At 54.2% G+C, this 24,991-nt stretch overlaps 1 protein-coding gene across 1 annotated transcript in view; it reads left to right on the top strand.

Annotated features, from left to right (window-relative positions):
* LOC101418029 (maestro heat-like repeat family member 5) overlaps positions 1 to 24,991 on the top strand; it is a 65,449-nt gene that overhangs the window by 33,513 nt on the left and 6,945 nt on the right. The window contains 8 exon segments of the mRNA XM_058276108.1: positions 5,072 to 5,221; positions 6,397 to 6,551; positions 15,961 to 16,120; positions 18,505 to 18,683; positions 20,399 to 20,407; positions 23,111 to 23,248; positions 23,640 to 23,754; positions 24,468 to 24,611. Of these exon segments, the coding sequence (XP_058132091.1) occupies positions 5,072 to 5,221; positions 6,397 to 6,551; positions 15,961 to 16,120; positions 18,505 to 18,683; positions 20,399 to 20,407; positions 23,111 to 23,248; positions 23,640 to 23,754; positions 24,468 to 24,611 (1,050 nt within the window).

The following is a 24,991-nucleotide window of genomic DNA, read 5'->3' as shown; positions in this document are numbered from 1 at the left end:
AATGATCAGACTGGAGAAGAGACGCTTCAACCCTGGGCCCTCATCCCAAGTTTATCCCTGACTCCCCATGTGGCCTTAGATATACTACCCCTTCATCTCCACCACCAGCATCACCACCATCACCACCTCCGCCACCTCCGCCACCTCCACCACCACCACCATCATCACCACGATCATCACCACCTCTACCATCACCACCATCACAACCACCATCACCACCACCTCCGCCATCTCCACCACCAGCACCATCATCACCATGATCACCACGATCATCACCACATCTACCATCACCACCATCACCACCATCACCACCACCACCACCATCTCCACCACCATCATCACTACCTCCACCACCTCCACCACCATCACCACCATCATGACCTCCATCACCATCACCACCACCTCCACCATCACCACCTCCACCATCACCACTACCTCCACCACCATCACCACTACCTCCACCACCATCACCATCACCACCACAACCATCACTATCACCATCATAGCCATCATCACCACCACCATCACCACCTCCACCACCACCACCATCACCACCACCTCCATCTCCACCACCATCACCACCACCATCTCCACCACCACCACCATCACTACCTCCACCACCATCACTATTATCACTGCAACCTCCATCTCACATGGATTCATGCCCTTGATTAAAGAAAGGCACCTCAAAATTTTTACCAGTCCTGATATCATAGTATTTTTGGATTCTAAGAGTCTAATCACTGTTCCAACAGTTGAATTTCTTCATAAATAGTTTAACATGCTAGAACTTTAACCAAAATTTTAACATTTTAGCAAACAATTTTACCATTTAATCTTCCAATAAATGTTCTAACTAGATTTCTAATAGCCTAATATTCCTTTTAAAAGTTGTTACAAACTACAAGTAATCCACTAAAATTATCTTCTCAGACTAACAAGCATTAATAACCTGATAGCCTCACACATTTTACCAAACTTTGAGTTCTAACATTCAAGTAAATATTCTATTTAATGCTTATTTTTTAATGTTTATCTTGAATTCAAGACTTCTCATTTAGACTTCATGATACCTACTAGAACTTTATTTTAAATTTATCTTTTTTTAAATTCATTTATTTATCCCCGCCCACCCCGTTTGTGCTCGCTCTCTGCTTTCTGCATCCATTCACTGTGTGCTCTTTGTGTCTGCCTGTCTTCTCTTTAGGAGGCACCCATGTGGCAAGATGCATTCAATCACTTGAGCCACATCCATTCCCGGCTTTGTTGTGTCTGTCATTGTGTTTCCTCTTTGTGTCTCCTTGTTGCATCATCTTGTTGTATCAGCTCACTGCCCCACCTTGCTATCTTGCTCTTCTTCTCCAGGAGGTACTGGGAACCAAACCCAGGAACTCCCATGTGGTAGGCAGGAGCTCAATCTCTTGAACCACATCCACTTCCCACTAGACCATTTTTAATAGTTGAATTGACTAATTATTCAAATGAATGACTGATTTGAACAGTAAGATTTCTGCTTTGGTGTTATTCTCCTTTTTGGTAATTAACATATGTTGGTAACCAATGTGTGTGCTTATTGTCCAATGAATTTTAGGGATGGCTAAAATAATCTATTGGTTATCTGGGGATTAATCTTTAATTAGATGCTTTATAAATTTTTATATTTTAAAATAATTTACTGATATAAAATTCACATAACATAAAATTAAGCCATCTTAAATTGAACAATTCAGTAGCATTAAACTCACAATGTGGTGCAACCATCACGTCTATCTAGTTCCCAAAGCATTTCCCTCACCCCAAAGTAAAACCATTAAGCTGCCGTTAAGCAGTTTCTCCCCGTTACCCCCTCCTTCAGTCTCTGGTAAACACTGATCTACTCTGTCTCTATGTCTTTATCTATTTTGCATATTTCATATAAATGGAAACATACAATGCGTGACCTTTCGGAACTGGCTTCTTTCACTTAGCATAATGTATTTGAGGTTGATGCACATTTTAACATTACTTCACCCCTTACGAGGTGTGCACCACAATTTGTTTTTCCACTCATCCACTGATGGGCATTTGGGTTTGTTGGGATTGATTCCTGTCCCCACAAAAGACGGGTTCAGGTCTCAACTCCTGGTCCTGAGGTGTGAGCCCATCTATAAACAGGACCTCTGAAGATGTGATTAGCTAAGGTGGGCCAAACCAAATGAGGGTGGCCTGTATCCAGTGCAGCCAAGGTCCTCGCAAGCAAAGGAAACTGGACACAGAAGGAGAAGCCAAGGGAGCAGCCAGAAGCAGACGTCAGCTGAACCTGGCAGAGAAAGAGAGGATGCCACTCTCTGCACTGCCGTGTGATGGAAAGCCAAAGACTGCTGACCAGCCAGGAGATCCTGAGCTCGGGGAGGCAAGCCGCCTAGCCTCTGAAACCCTGAGCCAATAGGCTCCCATTGTAAGTCAACCCACTGGACGGTGTTTGTTTAAGCAGCTAGGAAACTAACCATAGTGTGGCTAGTGCTGCTATGCAAAAAAAAACCCTATCAGATATATGATTTCCAAATATTTTCTCCCATTCTGTAGTCTGGTCTTTCACTTTCTTTGATGCACAAAAGGTTTTTATTTTGATGCAGTCCAATTTATCTATTTTTTCTTTTGTTGCTTGAGTTAGTGCTTTTGGTGTCATATCTAATAATCCATTGCCAAACCCAAGGTCACAAAGATTTATTCCTATATTTTCTTCTAAGAGTTCTATGGCTTTAGCCTTTATATTGAGGTTATTGATCCATTTTGTGTTGATTTTGGCATATCTTGTATTGTAGGGGCCCATCTTCGTTTGCATGTGGATTTCTGATTTTCCCAGAACCATTTGTTGAAGAGACCATTTTCCCATTGAATGGGCTTGGCACCTTTGTCAAAGATCAGCTGGCTATGGGTGTGTGAGTTTCTTTCTGGACTCTGCATTCTATTCCCTTGGTCTGTCTGTCTGTCCTTATACTGTTACCCCACCCTTGGGATTCTTGTCATTTTGAGTAAGTCTTGAAATGAGGAGACATGAGTTCTCTAACCTTGTTCTTTTTTTCAAAATTGTTTTGCACATTCCAGGCCTCTTGCAGTTCCAGATGCATTTGAGGATTGGATTTTCCATCTTTGCAAAAAAAAAACCCCAAAAAGCTGCTATAACGGAGCAGGTGTAGCTGAGTGTTTGCGCGCTTGCTTCACATATACAAGGTCCCAGGTTCAATCTCCAGTACCTCCTTAAAAAAAAGGAGCTATAAGTTTGATGGGATGTTGTTCCATTTAATTAGGTCTTCTTTAATTCTTTAAGTTTTATAGTTTTCAGTGCACAAGTTTTTGTCTCCTGATTAAATTTATTCCTAATTAGTTTATTCTTTTGAACAGTTTTGGAAATGGCTTGTTTTCTGAGTTTACTTTTCACATTCTTCATTGCTGTTGTATAGAAATAAAATAACTTGTGCATTGATCTTGTACCCTGCAACTTTACTAAATTTATTAGCTCTAATAACTTTCTTGTGGATTCTGTGATATTCTATATATAGGATCATGTCATCTGTGAATAGAGATAGTTTTACTTCTTCTTGGCCAGTGTGGATGCCTTTTATTTCTTTTTCTTGTCTAACTGATTTGTCTAGAACTTCCAGTACAGTGCTGATTAGCAGGGGTGAAGTGGACGTTCTCGTCTTGCCCCTGATCTCTGGGGTAAAGCTTGCAGTCTTTTGTCATTCGGTACAAGCAGTGGGTTTTTCATAATCATGAATGCCCTTTATCATGTTGAGAAAGTTCCTTTCTACTTTTAGTTTTCTGAGTGTTTTCATCATGAAAGAATATTGGATTTTGTCATATGCTTTTTCTGTGTCAATTGAGATTAGCATGCGCTTTTTTCCCCTTCATTCTATTAATGTGAAGTATTACCTTGACTGGTTTTCTTTATCCTGGGATAAATCCATTTGTGTGTCTGATATCCTCACAAACATTCTAACAGACTTTCAGACTTTCCAACCAATATCCTAATGTTCAAAGACATTCCCACCATCTTAAAATTCCTTCCTATCAGGTTTCTCAACTGCCCCTCCATCACTGCAGCCTGACTCGCTTTGATTATAAGATGCTCTAAGTCTACCTTATCCAGTAGACTTTTCTGCCATTTGGAAACCTTCTCCATCTGCACCGGCCAAGGTAGCCATTCGTCAGTCACATGCGGCTACAGCACTTGCAACACAGCTAGCCTGACGGAGTAGCCGCATTTCAGATTATACTCCATTGAGCTAAATTTACGCAGCTCTGCCCACTGGGCAGCTGCCCACTGGGCAGCACGGCGCTAGGTCTTTCCTGAAGGCGCGACCTGAGCAGCGCCGGCCTGGCCCAGGACCCCCAGGAGATGAGCCAAGCCTACAGAGCAGAGACCAGCTCTCCTACCCTGCCATTCCCAAGCGCCCGTGGTGACCCCTGAGCAGCTCATGGTCTGGCAGCGGAGGTGACCCCCCCACCCCGGACCTCTAGCACCGCTCCTGGGAAAACGTGGGCAGGGGACAAAGTCGCTCTCCTGGAGCCGTGCCACGGGGACAGGAGCCCTGGGTTCGGGGGTCAGCCTGGCCCCGCCACCCCCATCCCATCCCGTGACCTAGGGGACCTTGAAGCCCCCTACAGTTCTGCAGTCCAGTTGCTCTGATGACGCCGTAAAGAGGAGCACTGGGGCACCCACGGGCTGAGCTGCAGATGAGGACGCTCTAGGAGACGAGGACGGGCAGAGGAGAGGAGGGGCGGCTGGGCGAGCCACCCGGGACGTGGGAGAGGCCGGGGACTGCGGCAGGAAGCAAACCGCCACCCTGCCCCCCCCCCCCGAAGGGCGTCGCCCTCCCTTCCTGCCTCCAGGTCGTTGTTGGCGGGGAGGGACGGCAGAGGCGTGTAACCTGCAAAAATGCTGGGCTCGAGCTGGAGACCCAGAGGCGGGGTTCAGGAGCCTCGGGGAGCCTGGGACAAAGAGGAGGGGGTCAAAGCAGGGTGGGGGGAGCTGGGCCTCCTGGCACAGGCACCCCGAGGTGACGGCCGTGGCCCTCCCGCCGCACAGGAGGTGATGAAGCATCTCGCCCTGCTGGAGCTGACCGACCTCACCTGGACGGCCATCGATGGCCTGGGCTCCCCCAGCGCCGTCCACGTGCGCGCGGCCGCCGAGGTGCTGCTCGCCGTCGTGGAGAACCACGGAGCAGAGCTGGAGACCGTGAGCCGCCGGGCGAGCGCGGAGGGCCGGGCCCCCAGAGGGACGGGGATGTTGGGGGGTGTTTGCAAGGCCCTAAGGCAAGCGTGCATTGATTGAGCAGCTACTGAATGCCTTGGTAGGAGAATGGGGCTGGGGAGGGGAAGGCACAGCCCTGGCCCTCACGGCGTCCAGTCGCGCACCGAGCGCGTCAGGCTGCGTGTAGCGAAGCCCCCGCTGCGCGCTGAGCCCCGGAGCTGGGGCGCCAGGCAGGCGCTGTCCCAGGCCACTGGGAGTTCACGCTGTGCCTGGAGACGGGCAGGTAGTGGGCGATGGCAGCGGCCGGGGAGGTGGGGCGCGGTGTTCCCGAAGGGGGGCGGCCGCCACCCCCAGGACGGGGCGGACGGGGCGGTGGCCCCAGCTGGGCGCTAAAGGCGTGTGAGACCCAGCAGTGGAGGGCCCCGCTGACCAGGGCACGTGCCGGGCGTGCTCGGGAGGGCGAGGAGGTGGGTGTGCGCGGGCCCTCCACGGCCGGGCAGGGCAGGCGAGTCTGCACAGCATGGACGCCTGCAACACCAGGCCAGGAAGTGGGCCAGGCGGGACCCCACCCCTCAGCCCCGGCCCTTCAGACCACGTGCCCCAGCAGCTGCCCAGGGTAGAGCCGCACCTGCCCTCCCTGACTCCCAAAGAGGGCCGAAGCTCTTTCAGACTCCCCCAGGCCAGGCTGGCCTCCCTCCTCAGACTACCCCTCAGCATGACTGTGCCTCCCACCTCAACAATCCCATGCAGGGATGTGCCTCTGCCCTCAGACTACCCCACGCAAGGATGTGTGTCCCCCCTCAGACTACCCCACACAGGGATGTGCCTCCCCCCTCAGACTACCCCATGCAGGGATGTGCCTCCACCCTCAGGTTCCTCCAGGCAAGGCTGGACCTCCCCGCTCAGAACCACCCCCCAGGGGAGGCTGGGCTTCCTCCCTCAGACTACCCCACGCAGGGATGTGCCTGCCCCCTCAGGCTACCCCACGCAGGAATGTGCCTCCCTCCTCCCGGGCCCCAGGTCAGGCAGGGCTGGGCCTCCCCTCCGACTCCCCAGGGCGCGACTACCCGAAGGGGACGTCAGGCTCCCCGGGCAGGTCCCAGGGCTGGGCAGTGCCCCTCCTCACCCAGCCGTCCCCCACAATCTTCCTCCCCACGCAGGTTGCCAACGTGGGCCGGGCCATCCACCTCCAGCTCTGCTCCATCCGCATCCCCCAAGCCAAGGAGAGCGCCCTGCGCGCCATCACCCTGCTGGCACAGAACCACGCCCCTGAGCTGGTGGCCACCTTCCTGGACTTCTCCCTGCCCCTGGACAGGTGCCCGGCCCCCGGCCCCGCGGCCCGGCTGCAGCTTCCCTCGCCGCCCGCCCTGTGCCTGCCTTCCCGCTGCCCCCAGGGACCCCGGGCCGGGAGGCGGGCGGGAACCAGCACACGTAGCCAACGTAGCCAGCGTGCCCCTTACTCACCACTGCTGTGTCCCCTGAAACGCCCAAGACCCAGCCTCACCCGCCCCCTCGCCTGCCAGAGAGGGAGCTCAGGGACCCGGGGGCTCCCAACAGGACCCCAGCCCACACCTAAGCCTTAGTGCCCTTGTCTCAGCGTGCTCTCTCCCTGCTCCCCGCAGCCCACGGGAAGCCTCTCCCTCTTCTGACCCATTTGCCCTGCCCAGCTCCTTACACCCGCCCGCTGTGCCCTCGCAGACTGGCCACTCGTCAGCAAAACCCTCTCTGTCCTCAGCCTCAGCTCCAAACTCCCTTCTCTTCCCTGCTCCTCCAAGGACCTGGAGGTGTGGCTGGGTTTTCTCCCACAGCCCTCAGACCCCGGGCGGGGGGTGGGCTGCGGCCCTCCCACTACCCAGAGCCCGCCTCTCTAAAACCCAGGTCCTCAGTCCATGCCACCTGCCCGTCGTGGGTGCAGTGACGCACCGCCATCTGCCCTGGACCTCCCCCCCCACCTCAATGCTGTAGCTCTGGGGGGCACGCTTCTCCCACAGGCCCTTGATTTCACGATCCTGCTTCCCATTTCTCTGAGAAAACAGAAGCCACCAGAAGGGAATTCCCACAAGCCCCCATCACCCGAGGTGTTTACAGAAGGCTTTCTAATTTCCGTGAGGAAGGGTCTTTTTGTTTCTGTTACTAATTTCTAGCTTTACTGCATTGATTAGATTATTGTCTGTAATATTTCTACCTTATGGACTTACTGCTATTTTTAAATCAAATTTTGTGAGCATCCCCTCAGTACTTGAGAAGAAGATGTGTCTTCTATTATCAGAGTATAGAGGTTGTCATAGATCAATAAGATTTACCTTACTGGTCATGTTGTTTAGGTCTACTGCAGCCTTACGCAATTGTTGTGCACTTGTGGATCCGTCTTGTACTGAGAACGGTGTGTTAAAGACTCCTATCATTGTGTTCCATGCATCCTTCCAGCCCCTGTACTTTCTGCTTTCTAAAAGTGGTTGCCATGTTATTTGGTGCATAAATATCCATAGGTAGTATATATTCTTTTTCAGTTGTGACTTTTAGCATTAAAAGTACCCTGATTTGTCACATGTAATGCTTTATAGCTTGAGTTCTACTTTTTCTGTTAATGGAATCACTATCCCTGCTTTCTTATTTTTTCCATTTCCCAGGATACATTTGTCCATCCCTTTATTGCAACCTTTAAGAATCCCTCTTGTTTCAGGTTCCATCTACTTTGTTCATAACATGTGATCCAAATTGAAAATGTTGTTTAATAGATGAGTTAATCCCATTCATATTTACTGATATGACTCATGCTTAGTCTCACAGTGAATATATTTCTTTTTCTTTGAGATGTGTGTTCTTTGATGTTTAGCATTAAACATATTTTTTTAATTTAGGAAGGTTTATATTTTTGTTCTAGTTGTTACCTTTACATTTACTCTTTACTTTTATTAAAAGGCCCTTAGTCCCCAGCTTTATTATTGGTCCATTAACTTCCACCTGATACCTATATAATAATCAGTGAGCTTATTTTTATTTTCCCTTCTGTATCTCTTCTCCTCCCATTTTTTAGTTGTATTATTTCTTTGTCAAAATATGTATTTGAGCTCTAGATATCAACCTTCAATCCCACATTTGTTTTATATATAAAATATATATAATGAGTATATGTGAAGATACATACATACTACATATATATGTATATAGTAAGTAATGCATACTTGCTCACCATAAGTCCTTTTGCTGAGGCTTTCTGATTATCTCTTAGTTTGATGAAGGTCATCCTCCAATAGATTCCTCAAAAAGGACTCATGGACTCAGACTTCCCTAAATTATTTTATGTTGAAAACTGTTTTTCTTGAGGCAAAGCTTGGCTGTATATAAAACCTTTGGTTCATTGTTTCATTTTTAAAATGCTTCTCCATTTTTCCCTTGCTTTGCTTTTGAAAAGCCTAATGCCAATTTCAATTTTTTTTTTAAAGATTTATTTTTATTTATTTAATTCCCCTTCCCTCCCCCAGTTGTCTGTTTTCTGTGTCTTTTTGCTGCGTCTTGTTTCTTTGTCCGCTTCTGTTGTCGTCAGCGGCACGGGAAGTGTGGGCGGCGCCATTCCTGGGCAGGCTGCACTTTCTTTCGCGCTGGGCGGCTCTCCTTATGGGGTGGGGAGCTCCCCTACGCGGGGGACACCCTTGCGTGGCACTGCACTCCTTGCGTGCATCAGCACTGCGCATGGGCCAGCTCCACACGGGTCAAGGAGGCCCGGGGTTTGAACCGCGGACCTCCCATGTGGTAGACGGACGCCCTAACCACTGGGCCAAAGTCCGTTTCCCTCAATTTTTTTGCCTTTATAAGATTTTCACCTTTTTGCCTGGAGACTTTGAGTACTTTATCTTTGAAATCTAAATAGTTTTACTAGGATATGTCACAAAATTGGTCATTTTGGATTAATCTTGCCAGATATCTGGTGAGGCCCTTTCAGCATGTAGATTCAAGTCTTGTTTTTGTTATTTCTGGGAAGTTTTCCTGGATATAGTCTTAAATATTAATTAGTTCTGTTCCATTGTTGTTGTTCTTTTTCAGGAACCCCAATAATACAAATGTTATTCCTTCTTTGTCTATCTTCCATTTCCACTACTTTCTCTCTGATCCTTTTACTTCTCTCTTAATTTCACATTCATTCTCTTGGTTGTCAGCTTGACTTTCATCAATGGCCAGTATGAAATTTTCATTTGAATTTTATCATCCTTGGGCACTTTGTACCTTCTTCTTCATTTCTGTGATAATTTTATCTTTGCTTCCATTTCTTTCCTGAGTTCAATTAACCCTCTTTTCATTTCTTATTAAATTTTTTGTCCTTTCTTGAATTTCTAGTTCAGGATAGTTTTTCCTATCTTTAATTGCCTGGGTGTATTTAAATGCACTTGAAGTGCAGTCTTACAGTTTATTTCCACTTCATGGTTTTTCAGGGGGAAAGTTTCCTCATTTAGAGTGTGTTAATTTTTGTTTTCTGGGTTTTTTTTCTCATAATTCTGTATGCTGTATAGATCTGTTAAAATTCCTATTCATTTTTGTGCTATTGAAGTATTTTATGGGATTTCAAGTTCAATGGCACCCTCTTCTGTCAGTATAGCAAACTCCAGATAATTTAATAGATAATTTTTGTTTGTTTTGTGGGTAGGAGGAAGAGTTGTGCCCTCTGAGTTTTTGGTTCCTTTTCTCTTACAGGACCCTATTTTTTTCCTTTTCCCCCTCACCACCCAATATCAAAAGGTTAGTCCTTTCTTTAGACTGCCTTTCACATTGGCCATAATTTTAAGTCCCTTCCCTGGGTCCCTGCCCTGACCTAATTGAGCTGCTTTTTATTTTTATTTTTATTTGTATTTTGTATTTTCAGACTTAGAGTAGACTTTTTCTTCCTGAAAGTGATTTATATCAATGTTACGCCCTATTGCTAGTTCCTTTCTTTTCTTTTCCTGTAGTTTTTGCAGTTTTCCCTTTACCTGCCACAGGTGGGAGAGTAAGAGATTGCATGCCAGGATTGCCATTTTTTCTCTTTTTATAATCATTTTGAAGTTTGGGCCCCCTCTGCCTTTATGCTGAAGTGGTGGCTTTTGTGTGTTTTATTTTTCCCTTATTGCTCTGTGTCGTGTTTCAATGAAGCATTGAGAGATGGGGACCTAAGCAGCTACCACTGTCTTCAGCTTCATATTTTCCCAATTTTAACATCTGTGAAATTGCAGCGCATTTTATATTGTCTTAAAACTGGATTTACGCAGACTTCTGCCCATCACCTCAGGATAATGTCAGCTTGAGACCTCTTAGAAATGTAAAAGCCTCTGCTTGAGGTTTTTTGGGACCATACTGGTAGTGTGAACACTGACCACAACCTTAAAACAGGTTTTGTGGTCCAAATTCTCATGAAAGGCACACACACACACACACTACCTACTTAGTGCCCTGATTGGAGCAGCAAGGTTTCCTCACTCTTTCTTTCTACAGGGCAGGGTGTGGGAGGTTTTTGGTGGGTTTTTTTTTCCAATTTTTTTCCTGATCATCCTCACCCTGCATATGCAGCCCTTTGGGGTCTCAGTTCTTTATATAAGTTCCTACTAGATCCCTATTCTGAATCATTTTTCTTCCTTAGAAGTACATTTGAAACAATGGTATGTCTTAAAGGTATAAACAGACTTGTGCAAAGCATACTCTTCCAGTATGCTCTCTGGTTGCCTGGTTTTCCCCTCAACGTTATGTGTTTAAGATCCATTCGTGCTCCCTATCACTGTAGGACAATCAGTCTTGCTGTGATACTGTATTCCATCTTGTGAATTTTTGCTGCAGGTGACCTTCAGGGGCCTGTTCTGGACCATGGTGGCCAGGGCCACCATGAACTTGCTTACGCGTGTGCTTCGTGTGCACAGGCACTCCACTTCTATAGCATATACATCTAGGAGGGAAACGTCTGAGTCAACTTTATTAAATGATCCCAAGTGTTTTCCAAAATGTTTGTACTGACTCATACTCCCACCACTTGTTTTGACTCCCAGTTGCTCCGCACTTTCACCAACACTGAGTATCATCAACTTCTGAAGGTTAGCCAATCTAGGGAGTGATATTAATCCTGTCGCGGTATTAAGGGCACTTTCCTGATTACATGATGAGATTGACCGTCTTCTCACTTACTTTTTGGTCATGTAGGTACCTTTAGGACTATTAAAGTGGCCTAATCGTTTTTCTGTTGGATTGTTTTTCCTTTGCTTATTGATTTTTAGGAATGCTCTATGTAATCTGGATACAAGTCCTTTTTGGAGTATTATATCAAAAGATCTCCCACTCTTCATGCCCTTAATGTATCTTGTGATGAACAAGGTTCTGAACTTAATCACTCTCCTCTATTATCTTATAAAAGTTCTATTACCTGTATTTCACAGTTAGGTCTCTGAACCACCTGGAAGTGATTTCAGGTGCAATGTTAGTTAGGGCTCCAGTTTCATTTACGTGTCCCAGCAGCATTTATTGGAAAGTCCACCCCCTTCTTGCAGTTTTCCAGTGCTGCTTTCATCACACGTCAAGGACTGTTTACTGGGGGTGTTTATGGGCTTTCCGTGCTCTTACATTGTTCTGTTTGTCCCTACGCCAATACCTGAAGTTCTAATGCCTATAATTTCAAGATAATTCATATTATCTGATACAGAAAGGCCTCCCATGTTGTTCTTCCTCAAAATTGTCTTGGCTATTCTCGGTCCTTTGCATTTCTATATAGCTTTTAGAATCAGTTTACTGAGCTTTCTTTTTTCTTTTACTCCCTTTGAATATTATTTTTATTTGATTGGACCTGCATAAAGTTGGATTCGCTGTAATCCTTGGTTTGTAACACAAACATGGCCTGCTTTAGTTACAGGAGATTCATTTTTGTAGTCTAGTACACACCAATGAACAAATCTGTTCTAGTTTGCAAGGCTGCCAAAAGAAATGGGTTGGCTTTTACAATGGAAATTTAACTTACAAGCTTACAATTCTGAGGCTGTGAAAATGTCCATATCAAGGTATCATCAAGATGATTACTTCTTCCCAGAGACCTGCTGCTGACAATCCTGGGCTCCTCTGTCACATGGCAAGGCACATGGCAGCATCTGCTAGGTTCTCCCTTCTCTTCTGGGTTTCATTGCTTTCAACTTCTTTCTTCTATGGCTTTCTCTCTCTGTCTGTATTTCAGTACCTTATAAAGGCCACCAGCAAGAGGATTTAGACCCACCCTGAGTGAGGGGGGTCATGTCTTAACTTAAGGTCCTGCTCACCCAAAGAGCCTGCTTGCAACGGGTCCACACCTACGGGAATGGAGTGACTTTAAGAACATGCTTTTCTGGGGTCCGTACAGCTTCACACCATCAAACTTGATCCATATAAATGCTAGGATCTTGGTAATAATCTCGATATAGAGAAGGATCTGCCCATCACCACTAGTTTCCATCCTGCTGGTTCATCCCATTCAAGATTCATCATTCCTTTGATTTCTCTTTTCTGTTTGTTTTGTTTGTTTGTTCTTTTTTTAAGATTTTTTATTTATTTATTTCCCCTTCCCCCTCCCCCCCCAGTTGCCTGCTGTGTCCATTCACTATGTGTTCTTCTGTGTCCACTTATATTCTTATCAGCAGCACCAGGAATTTGTGTCTCTTTTTGTTGCATCATCTTGCTGCATCAGTTCTCTGTGTGTGCGGCATCAGTCCTGGGTAGGCTGTGCTTTTTTCGCACTGGGTGGCTCTCCTTCCAGTGTGTACTCCTTGTGTGGGGGGCACCCCTATGCAGGGACACCCCTGCGTGGCACAGCACTCCTTGCACACATCAGCACTGCACATGGGCCAGCTCATCACATGGGTCAGGAGGCCCTGGGTTTGAACCCTGAACCTCCCATATGGTAGGGAGATGCTCTATCCATTGAGCCAAATTGAATTCCCCCTTTGATTTCTTTGCATATAGTTTTATTGCATCTAAATATTATTTTATTGCAGTTTTTAAATTTTTATACAAAGGGTAGCATGTTACATATAGTCTTTGGAGATTTTTTTTACTTGCCTAATATTAATAAGATTTTAGAGTCCATATTGTCTAGTAATTCTATTCAAATGTAAGTATAGTAACACCAGTTTTCTTTTGTTACTATTGCACTATATATCCCTTTCAATTATCTTAATTTTAATATTTTCACATTCTTTTATTTTAGAAATGTCTTTTGTAAATAACATTTAGCTCTATCACTTAGTTTCCTATTCCTGGAAGACATCTTTAAGCTTGTCTTTTATTCCTTCTCTCATAGTCAAACAATTGTTTTATTTTTCACGTCTGATAATTCTAATATCTGAATTGTCTGCAGGTCTGTCTCTTTATCTGTTATTCTTACTGTATCTCACAAAGTCGAGCTTCCTCATGTGTCTGGTTATCTTTGACTACGTGCTGGACATTGCATTTGGAAAAGAAATTTTAAGAACATTTTTGGGGCCTGCAATGAAGATGTGTTCTTCCAGAGGGCATATGTGTTTGCCTCTGCCAGGCACTTAGAGGCTTTACCAAACCAAGACCACTTTACAGCAAGTTCAAAGCTTGAGAGTCCCTGGGTGCCCCAAGCAATTCACACCCGCTGAAATCTGCATGGGTTTTTCTAAATCCTGTGCAGCACTACCCTGAGAGGGAAGAAGGATCTCCTATCCGACTAACCACCTGGTACAGTCAACAAGCTTTGTTCTCTGCCCCTTCATCCCTCCCAGCTGTCAAATGCCCTTCGGGCACCTGCAGTTCCACAATCCTTACCTCTCTGTGTACTCACTTGCCCTTCCCATTGGGCCTTGTAATTTCTTGTAGTTTTGTCATTTCTTTGATTCTTTTAACACCCTTGTTTTTATTTTCTCCAGCCTTTTTTACCTATTTTCAATGTAGGAGCCAATCAGGGTAAACTAACCCATCATTATTGAAAGTTGTAAGTTCTCCCATTGCTTCCGTGTTAGTTTGCTACAAGGCTGCTAAGGCAAAACGCCAGAAATGGATTGGCTTTTTTAAAGGGAATTTATTTGGGGTAAAATTTTAGAGTTTCAGAGCTGTGAAAATGTCCAAATCAAGGCATCACCAGAGATGCTGTCTTACCCAACCTGCCACGTGGCAAGGCAAAATGGCGGGTCTGCCGGTCTCTCTACGCCTTCTCCTCCTGGCTCACCTTCTCTTTCAGCTTTGAGTTGTTCCATGGGCCTAGCCCCTTGGGAGCCTTGTTGCTTCACTTTCTCCACTGACTCCAGCCTCTGGCTTTTCTCTCAGCTTCTCAAGGTTTCTCTACCTTTCTGCAGCTGTAGGCAATCCTGAAGTCCTCCCTCACATGGGAGAGTAAAAATGGCAGCTCTCCTTTTCCATTTGTTTCTGCTTTCAGTTCTCTGTTTATGTAAGACTCCAACAAGAGGTCCAAGACCCAACCTGGCTCATGCCTCACTGATACAGTCCAGTAAAGCGCTCTAAAATAATCTAACCTCAAGTGATCAAAATGTCCCTTAACAGAATCTAAGGCAAGCAAAGGTGCCCACACCCATAGCAATGGATTCGTTCCAAGAGCATTTTTTCTGAGATTCACAAAAGCTTCTATCAATCGCACCTCTTAAAACCACTGGGATCACACTTTTTCCAACAGAAGTGCTCTTTTACCAGTCACCAGCAACCTCATGTTAAGTCTAATGGTCAGTGCCCGCCTTACTTAAGCTATCAGCAGGATCTGACTTGGCCAATCACCCCTTCATTCTGAGAACACTGCTTCACTCGGCTCCCTGGCCCACACGCTGCCCCTCGCTCCTCCTGCCTCCGCAGCGGCTCCTGCTCAGCCTCCTCTGCTGGGACTTGCCTCATCAGGTTGATCTCTCAGCACAGGGACCCAGTGCTCAACCCTCACACCTGATCTTCAGCTGTGTTCTCTTCCGGGCAGCCACATCTCTTCCTATGGCTTTAAATATCACCTAAATACCGATGCTTCCAAAGTTCTCAGCCTGGGGCTCCCCCGCCGCCTACCTGCTAGGTGCATTTGGATGTCTGACAGGCCCTTCAGACATAACATCAGGCCAAACTCCTGGCCTGCCCAGACACCGGCCCCTCTTGTCACCTTTCCTGCATGTCATTGCATGGCAGTTCTGGCCTTCCAGCTTCTCAGGACAGAGCCTCAACTCTTCTCAATTCCCAGTCCACCCTCTAAGAAACCCAGTCAGCCCGCCTGCCCCATCTCGCCTCCCCCCACCGCCACCACCCCTGTCCACGATGTCACCATCTCATTTAAATGATCCTGCCCACTTCTACCGTTCTCCACCTGAGCTACTGAAGCCACAGTGGTCCTTTGAAATTATAATTCAGATCCAGTTGCTCCTCAGCTCAAAACCTCCAGTAGCCCCATCTCATTCAAAGTCAAAGCCAAATCATTACAATAACTAAAAAGGTCATGCTGTGGCCCCATGATCTCGTCTCCTACTCGCCCCCTTACCCGCTCCACCCCAGCAATGCTCGCTTTTCTTGCTGTTCCTTGAATAAACCTGTCCCGGGGCCCTTTGCCCACGAGGTGCCCCCCACCCCCGGCACAGGCTGGCACAGGTGCGAGGCCCTGAGCGCGGACCCGGGGCAGCTGGCCCAGGCTCCTCTGCATGCCCCCACCACGCACGCCCACTCCCCGCAGGTTCCTACCCAGTGGTCCACTCGGACGGCTGCTGGGATCCCCTCTCTCCACTCACGGGCCCCTCTGCCTGCAGCCACGCCTTCCGGCTGTGGAGGGCCCTGGGAGCCGAGCAGCCCGTGAGCCGCCTGGTGCTCGCCATGCTGCTGGCCTGGCTGCAGGAGCGGCCCCTGCCCACCGAGGCCGGCGACGGGAGCCCCCACCCCAAGGAGAAGACCTACCTGCGCTCGCTGGCCGTGAGTCTCTGCCCCGCCCCCGGCCCCCCGGCCCCGCCCCTCCGATACCGACCCCAGCCGCCAGGCCTGCCTCCGTCAGACGCTGGCATCTAAGGACACCCTGGGTGCCAGGCCCAGAGGGGGACCCCCATTCGCAGGCTGCAGAAGCCTGGAGGAGTGGGGGCTCGGGGCCCAGGCCCCACCCACTGGCCGAGGGCTCAGGGGCCTCTGAGGCCCGTTTTCTCTGTGAAGTGGGACAAGAGCGTCAGTCTGGGGGCCCGGCAGGGAGAGCGCGGTGGAGCACTGTGCGCCCAGCCCCAGCACAATGCCCGGCAGGGAGAGCGCGGTGGGGCACTGTGCGCCCGGCCCCAGCACGATGCCCGGCAGGGAGAGCGCGGTGGAGCACTGTGCGCCCGGCCCCAGCACGATGCCCGGCAGGGAGAGCACGGTGGGGCACTGTGCGCCCGGCCCCAGCACGATGCCCGGCAGGGAGAGCGCGGTGGGGCACTGTGCGCCCGGCCCCAGCACGATGCCCTGCAGGGAGAGCGCGGTGGAGCACTGTGCGCCCGGCCCCAGCACGATGCCCGGCAGGGAGAGCACGGGGGAGCACTGTGCGCCCGGCCCCAGCACGATGCCCGGCAGGGAGAGCACGGTGGGGCACTGTGCGCCCGGCCCTAGCACGATGCCCGGCAGGGAGAGCGCGGTGGAGCCGTGTGCGCCCAGCCCCAGCACAATGCCCGGCAGGGAGAGCACGGTGGGGCACTGTGCGCCCGGCCCCAGCACGATGCCCGGCAGGGAGAGCGCGGTGGAGCACTGTGCGCCCGGCCCCAGCACGATGCCCGGCAGGGAGAGCACGGTGGGGCACTGTGCGCCCGGCCCTAGCACGATGCCCGGCAGGGAGAGCGCGGTGGAGCCGTGTGCGCCCAGCCCCAGCACAATGCCCGGCAGGGAGAGCGCGGTGGGGCACTGTGCGCCCAGCCCCAGCATGATGCCCGGTAGGGAGAGCGCAGTGGAGCAGTGTGCGCCCAGCTCCAGCACGATGCCCGCAGGGAGAGCGCGGTGGAGCAGTGTGCGCCCAGCCCCAGCACGATGCCCGGCAGGGAGAGCACGCTGGAGCGGTGTGCACCCAGCCCCAGCACGATGCAGGGGCTGTGCAGGCAGAAGCTGAGACGTGGGCGCAGGACGCCTCCCGGGCTCAGGGAAGGGACTGAGGAGGCTGCTCAGCCCCCACCCCCGCCCCTGGGTCCTGGGGAGTCCCAGACAAGGCCTTGGAGGACCCTCAGAGCCGCCTCCTGCAGTCCCCACCCTGCTGTGCCAAGCCCCCTCCAGTTTTCTGGTAAGCCCAGGCCCTGCTTGCACACCCCCAAGAATGGGGAGCTCACTTCCTCCATGGCCACACCTCTCCTCTCTGGCTGGACCCTGGCCAAGGCAGTAGCTGTGCCCCCCGCCCTGCTTCTTTCCAGACTTGGTCCCCCACCCTGCAAGCAACCTGCGCTCACAGCTGTCCCCCTCCCCCGGCCTGGATGTCCCCAGACCAGTGGCTGCCTGCAGGGGTGTGGTGAAAACTAACCCTGGTGCAGAGGGAAGCCCACCCCTCCCATGCCGGCTGCGCACCTGCTCTCCCCGCCCCTGCCTGGGCTGGTACCCTCCCCAAGCAGAAGCCCCCCGCGTCAGAGAGCCGCGAGCGGAGGGCCCCAGCGTGCCCCAAGCCGTGCAGCCGCAGGCCGGCCCTCCCTGCCCCCAGGCAGGTCACAGGGCGCCCGGCTGAGCGCCTGCCCCTGTGCTCGGTCAAGGCTGGCTCACGCACCTCCCCAGCCGAGAACATTCCTGGACCAAGTGCCCTGTTAGGCAGGGGCGCCTGGCGCCTGGAGCCGTCTCCACTACACGCCCCTCCAACCCATTTCTCAGGCACCTGCCGTGTGCCAGGCCCTGTGCCAAGGACACACTGGGGCATGCACCCGGCACAGCCTGCCTCAGGGCCACAGGGCAGAGGGGCTGGGGCCACACGGATGCACCCCGAGACAATAAGCGTGACGGGCTAGGAGAGCGGACACGAGTCTGGAGCGGGACGGGGGAGGGGTCAGGGAGGTCCCTGGGGCTGGAAAGTTGGAGGAGGGGAGCAGAGGGTGGAGGAAGGTGAGGCATTCCAGGTGGACAGCAGGGAGGAGGCGGGAGGACACCCAGGCCTCGCGAGCAGTGAGACCAGCGTGGCAGGTCCCGAGGGTGAGCGGCGAGGCCGGGGCTGGGGTGCAGAAGGGCCCGGCAGGGAGGCTGCCCGGAGACCTGGTCCCGAGAGCCTGTGCAGGGAGGAGGGGACGGGCGGACGTGGGTTCCGTGGGGCAGCGGATTGGCATCCCTGGCCCCCGACCAGCTTGGGAGCCTCACTGCCGCCCCGCCCCCGGCAGGCCATGAACACGCTGCACGAGCTGCAGTTCGCCCGCGAGTTCAAGGTGGCCGTGCGGGAAGCCTTCCCACAGCTGCTCCTGGCCCTCCTCGCCCAGGTGCACTACGTCTTAGAGCTGGACCTGCCCCGGGAGCCGCAGCCCGCCCCGCAGGGCCGCGAGGCCGCCACCCCCAGCCCCCAGCGGTAAGCGGGGCAGAGGGGGGTCCCGGGCTGGGCACATGCGGCCTGCTGGGTGGCCGAGGCAAAGACGTGATCCCAAACGCCGGCCACCAACCAAGGCGCCTGTCCACCTAGAGCAGGGGCTCTTAGCCAGCGGGCCGCGAGCTGGAATTCAGAAGAGCAGGGTTCTTGCGGGGACAGGCTGGCGCGGGTGTGATACACTTACTAAACAACACCCAGTGCAGCGCAGACTTAGGAAGGGGGCCATGGTTTGCACCTGACTGGCAAAAAGGTTTGTGGAATAACAAAGGTTAAGAGCCCCTGACCTAGAGCGTCCGCAGGCCAGGTGCACAGTCTGTTTACCTGTAATGCAGGTACTGGTCAGCAGAAGAGGCTCGGTGACTGCTGGCCTAAAGGGACCATGGGGACGAGCGTTACTGCCCATCAGCACAGTGCCCTATGCCTCACCTGCAACAATTCTGTTAGCTGAAGTTGACTTCCCTATTCACAGATGGGGAAACTGAGGCTCAGAGAGGGTCAGAGGCTTCCCCTGAGTCACCCAGAACGTCCAGGTAGAGCTGAGAGAGGCCCACCTGCCCATTGCAACCCCCTGGGGCCAGGTGCCTTCTGGGTGCCCGCGAAGGTCTCTAGACCCCTCGGGGTCCACCTAGCTTTCCCATGAAATCATGGAAGGGGGAGGGCCCCCGCCTGCAGCCCCCTCGAGCCCGCAGCCAGCCGGGCCGCCTTCAGCCCCCCCGCAGCGCCAGGCCGTATTTTGAGAAATCCAATAAGCAAGTCTTTAAAAACCGCCGGCCCGACGCCCCTCATTGTTTGTATTATGATGTGCTTCACGCAATGTCGGTGTTAGCTTCTCCCCAAGGCGCATCACCAAAAAGAATGTCGCTTCTTCTCATGTTGCCTCTGAATTCGAATGTGCATAAAATTCCTTTTTTATTCAGATCAACCATGCAAAATGCATGAATCTTCCTCTAATAAGCTAATAAAAAGCTCTCTTCCCGGAACGTGGGCGGGGGAAGAGAAAGCAGCAATGAAGCCAGGATCCATCTGCGTCTCCCCCACCTCAGGCGGCCCAGCGCCTGCCCCGCTCCACCTGCCCCCGCCCTGCCGCTCCCGCTGCGCGCCACGCGCGATCCCAGGGACCCTGTGTAACCCTGTCAGGTCGCACCACACCATTCCCTGCCCCCACTTAGAGTAAAAACCCGCAAGGCCCTTCTCCACCTGGCTCCCCGTGACCTCAGGGACCTCATTTCTTTCCACACACACACACCCGCCCAGCCCCACCGTGCTCCAGCCTCAGTGGCCTCGTTGCCACTCCTGGAACCCAGCAGGTCCCTGCCTCAGGGCCTTTGCATGACTGTTCCCTCTTCTTGGGACACTCTTCTCCCGGACAGCCTCACCTCCTGAGGTCTCTGCTCACACGTCACCCGACTGAGGCCTCCCCCACCACCCTCTCTGAAATAGCAACCCCGGCCCACGGTCCTCCCACACCCTCGAGGCTTCACCGTCTCCACAGCACCATCTCGGCACGGCGTCCGTCTCTTGGCCTGTCTGCCATGGAGAGCAGCGCCAGGGAGCAGGGACGTTCATCGACTCACTCGGGGCTCCCTGAGGAGCGCAGGGACACTTGTCTGTCTCACCTGGCGCACTGAAGGCGCAGGAGCCTGGCGTTGGCCGAGCAGGGGGACGAGGGAGGACAGCAGCCTCCCCCGGCCAAGGGCCTGCAGGTCTGGGGAGGCCGTCCTGGGTCTCCATGCCCAGCGGGAGGGGTCAGGGGCCGGCCGCGTGTCCCCCGCAGGTCCCCCAGCCTCCCGCGTGCTCATCCGCTCCCTGCCTGCACACCACTCCCAGCTCCGGCTGGCGAGAGCCCCGCCAGGCTCCCTCACCCCGGGGGACACGGGATGAGAATGTGAAGAGAAGGAAAGAATCCGTCCCCGTGGGCCGAGGACGTCCCGCCGCCGGTGGGCTCCCCTCAGCAGGTGCCTGCAGGTGGGCGAGGAGCGCGGGCAGCACAATCTCGCACCTGCCAGGGCCCATTGGCTCTGATTGGCCCAGCTCGGGGCACGTGCCCATCCCGAGCCAATCACTGTGGCCACAGGGGCGTGTGCAGCTCTGATTGGCCCAGCTCTGAGCACAAGCTCACCCCTGAGCCAATCACTGTGGCTGCAGAGGCTGCGTGGCTCTGATTGGCCAGGCGGGGCTCCCACGCCCCCCTGTGGTGGGGGGGGGCGGTACCCGGAAGGGGCAGCCACGTGGCAGAGCAGGCAGGGCGGAGAGCGGTGGCATCACCCCAGGGAACTCGCTGCATGTCAGCCCCAATGAGGCGCCATCCAGGGGGACAGAGGGGCCGCGGGGAAGCCCACGGACACTGTGGGAGCCCCAGAGGGGTGGGAACAGCATGGGGCTCTGAGCACAGCTGTGCTAGTGCCAGCCACCATGGTCAGTGGCCCTGCCCAGCTGGGCCCACTACTCAGACCAGGGAGGGGGGCCTCAGGCAGGACTGCACCGGGCACTGCCGCCCTTGCCTGCGGGCCGCTCCCCACCGTCTGCCCTCTGCCTAGTGCTGCCCCTTTCTTTGGAGAGCTCAGGTCGCAGCGGTGTCCTCTGGCCCATGGCCTCCTCATTCCTCTCATTGCACCCCTTTTGAGTTCAATCTCTTTAGTTCTCATGGGCAACTTCTTTTCTATTTGTTTCAAAGATACCCCCTTGGACCACCTGTAAGTGTAATCCAGCCCCTTTTTGCCCTGACTCCCAGGAAGCTCATCTAAAGTTATTGCTCAGCACTCCCTCACTGGGTGCCTGCGGGTCCTCTTCATTTCTCACCTCCTGAGTAGTTCTTGCTCCTTTAACTTTTAAGGCTCTTTTATTTAATCACTGTTCATGAACCTGGTTTTGGACAGTTAGGGAGGCACAAATGAAAAATATCGATGTGCTGTTTGGGGTCTGACCTGAGAGCTGAGGTCTCATCCTGACCTCACCTGTGAGCATCTGTGGGACTCTGAGCTTGTCTCTCCCCCTCGCGGTCTCTGCTTTTTCATCTGTACAATGGGGTTGGCATGCCCGAGGAGGCTGAATGAAGGACATGACCTTGGGACACATGGAAGACACCCTGCCCTGGCTAGGTGTGGGCTCCAGGAGCTCCAGCTGTGGTTGATCTCGAAGGGCTGCGTGGACTTGAGCACCGTGTGTCTCCAGACATCGCCGGGGATCCCGGGTGGGGGTGGTCTAAGGGACCACAACCCCAGGATCCACAGGGTGGGGTCCCAGGAGTGAGGCAGATCACCGGAGTCTTCCGATAGTCCTGGCACAGCCGGGGGTACAAGGCCGATCATGAATTGCAATCACAGTTCCTAAGATGCCTGAGACTGGAAGCTTCTACAAGTCTTCACCTAGTAGACAAAATATGGCTGCACCTGAAGCCTCCTTTTCATGAAAACCATCATCACTGCATGTCTGAGACCAGTGACCAGGAAAATGCGGCCTCATCTTCAATGGCACGGCTTGGGGCAAGCTGACAAGCCAGCTGGCATTTGGATGGGCATCAGCAGGGTCTCCCATGGAGTGATGCTTTGTCTCTGACATTTGGTTTTACAAGTCTGTTCAGAAATCGTGGCTGGTGGGAGCTGACAGCCGCAGCTCCGGGGCGTGTCACACCCCCAGGGGATCGCTGCCGTGAACTTGAGCCTGCCGTCAGGCGCAGAACCACCCGAACCGCGAGGCGGGCAGGCGGGGGCCTCCGGGCTTCTCTTGGGCTCACCTTCTCAGGCTCGTGGCAGGAAGCACGGGCGCCACCTGGGTAACCCTGCGCCTGTGTCCCTGCCGACTCTGTGTAGGTCGAGAGCTGGCACCTGGCTTGCCCCACCGCTGCTGCCCCTTGCCTGGCCGTGGGACCTGGGCAGGATGTGCCACCTCCCTGGACTGCTCCCCCTCTGTCCACGAGGGTGAGAGTGGAGGGTGGCCGAGGTGGTGCCGGTAAGACCCTCACCAGCGGTGCCCGGCGCGGCTGCAGGGTGCGGCATTCGCCGTGGCCACCTCCGCTGCGCAGGTGCCGGCGGGGGAGCCTGCTTTCTCCGTGTCCTCTGTGGGCAGTGGAGTCTCAGGGATTGCCACTGGACCTCTCTGTGGGCCTCGGGGATGCCATGCCCTTCTGGCTCTGCTCCTCCCTCTCGGCCACTCCATGTCCTTGGTCCCTACTTGAGCGTCCCGTCCCTCCAGGCCTGAGCAATGACCCTGAGCAAGGTCCAGCTGCTCAGCTGCCGCCCTGCGCCCAGCACAGTGGCCGGCCCTCCATCCTCGGCGCTGGTGCTCTGGGCACTGGGCACTGGGACAAGACAGGACTGGGGTGCCCTGCAAGCTGGGGATAGGCTGGGGGCCGGCTCCAGGGACCCAGCAGGGCCCGGGCAGGCCCTGAGGCCCCTGCTCGGCCGCAGCACGGCGCTGGAGGCGCTGAAGAGCCTGCTGTCCACCACGGGGCACTGGCAGGACTTCGCCCACCTGGAGCTGCAGGGTGCCTGGGAGCTCTTTGCCGCCACCCACACCTACCCACAGGGCGTGGGCCTCCTCGCCAGGTACGGGCGGGGCCTGGGCAGGGGAGGGATGCCTGCTCCAAGCCCCCCACCGAGGCTGCCAGCCCTCTCCTCGGGGTGCCCTGGGTGGCGACACGACCAGGGCCCTGTGGGCCCCCCAAGGCCAGCCTGTGAGCCTCGTACGCGGGTCCTCGCGACACCCAGGCATGGAAGCGCCGCCACACACACGAAGCGGCAGGCGAGGGCCGTGCCCGCTGCTTCCCTCCTCCCCCTGCCCAGCCCAGTCCTGGCACCAAGTGGGCACCCAAGGGGCATGAAGGGGATGGAGACGCGGGGCAGGGGCTCCCCAGCGGCCTGTGCCAGGGAAGCTGCCCGCCCGCCCCGGCCCACCCTGGCACGGGGCGCCCTCCACCCCGGGCCTCCCCCCGCCCAGGGCCATGGTGCAGACCGGCTGCAAGCAGGTGCGGCCCGTGCTGGGCCAGCTGCTGCCCCGCCTGCGGAGCCCGGACGAGCGGGAGAGGAGGGTGGCCGTCCTCGTCCTCATGGAGGTAGGGGCCCCGAGCCCCCCCGGAGCCTGTCCCAGACCCACTTCCAGCTCCGAGGGGGTGTCGGCTGCTTGGGGCTCCCGGCTGGCTCCCACCCTCACAGCCCCCCAGCCTGCGGTCTTGGGGGCCCCCCCTCTCCACTCTCCACTCTCCAGCCAGCCAGGACCCCTGCGGAGGGGCAGGGGCACCGGGGGAGGGTCTGGCAGGTCTGGGCTCCAGTTTCATCCTGCCCTCACCCGCCTCTCCCCTGAGTCTGGGGTCCTCCCCCCTCTGCCGGCAACATTTAGGCCCCGACAGCAAGAGAGAGAGGGGCTGTAGCAGGTGGCAGCTCCGTCCATGGTGGGCAGGGGGCGGGGCCGGTCCTTTCCCCAAGGGGCGTCGCAGGCGCAGGCCCAAACCGGCCTCCCACCCTGCCAGCCGGCGCCTCCGGGCTTCCCTCCCCGGGGGCTCTGCCCGGGCCCCCAGGAGCCAGGCTGATCACGTACGTCGGCCCCAACTTTGGGCGTGGGCCTCTCCCTCTCTGAGCCTCAGTTTCCCCAGTTGTAAGGTGGCGGTCTGAGCCAGCTTGGAACTGGGTTTCAAATACTCATTAGCCAGACTCCCCTCTGAGCCCACGGCTCTCACCGCACCCCAGACATGGAGCCCCCACCCAGGGGCGGGCCAGCCCCACCCCCACCCCGAGAGGCCTGACCCCCCTGCCCCCCCGGGCGCCCCAGTTCCTCTACAGCCCTGTCCTGCTGGAGGTGCTCTCCAGGCAGGCGGCCCTGACCGTGCTGGCCCAAGGCCTCGGGGACCCCAGCCCCGAGGTCCGCGTGCTGAGCCTGCAGGGCCTGGGAAACGTCCTCTTCCACCCGGAGAAGGTAAGGGGCCGGGGGCGGGAGGGGGGCACACGCCCCCCAAGAGAAGGTAAGGGGCCGGGGGGCGGGGGAGGGCACACGCCCCCCAGGAGAAGGTAAGGGGCCGGGGGGCGGGGGAGGGCACACGCCCCCCAGGAGAAGGTAAGGGGCCGGGGGGCGGGGGGAGGCACACCCCCCAGCAACAGTGCTCCGGGGCAGGCCTGGGGGGCAGCCGGCTCTGTCCCTGGCCACTGGGGCTTGGGGCGCGTGGTCTCACCTGTCCGGGGCTGTTTTCCTCTCTGAAGAACGGGGTGAGGATAGTCTGCGTCGCAGGGCCATGGCCAGCACCGAGCCCAGCGCCCGGCCTGCGGGAGCTCCGGACAGGGACGTGCCGAGGTGGGAGC

The sequence above is a fragment of the Dasypus novemcinctus genome, chromosome 14, assembly GCF_030445035.2.
Source record: "Dasypus novemcinctus isolate mDasNov1 chromosome 14, mDasNov1.1.hap2, whole genome shotgun sequence".
In the NCBI taxonomy this organism is placed as follows: domain Eukaryota; kingdom Metazoa; phylum Chordata; class Mammalia; order Cingulata; family Dasypodidae; genus Dasypus; species Dasypus novemcinctus.
The sequence above is the reverse complement of the archived record's forward strand: the minus strand, read 5'-3'. Positions and strand labels throughout refer to the sequence as shown.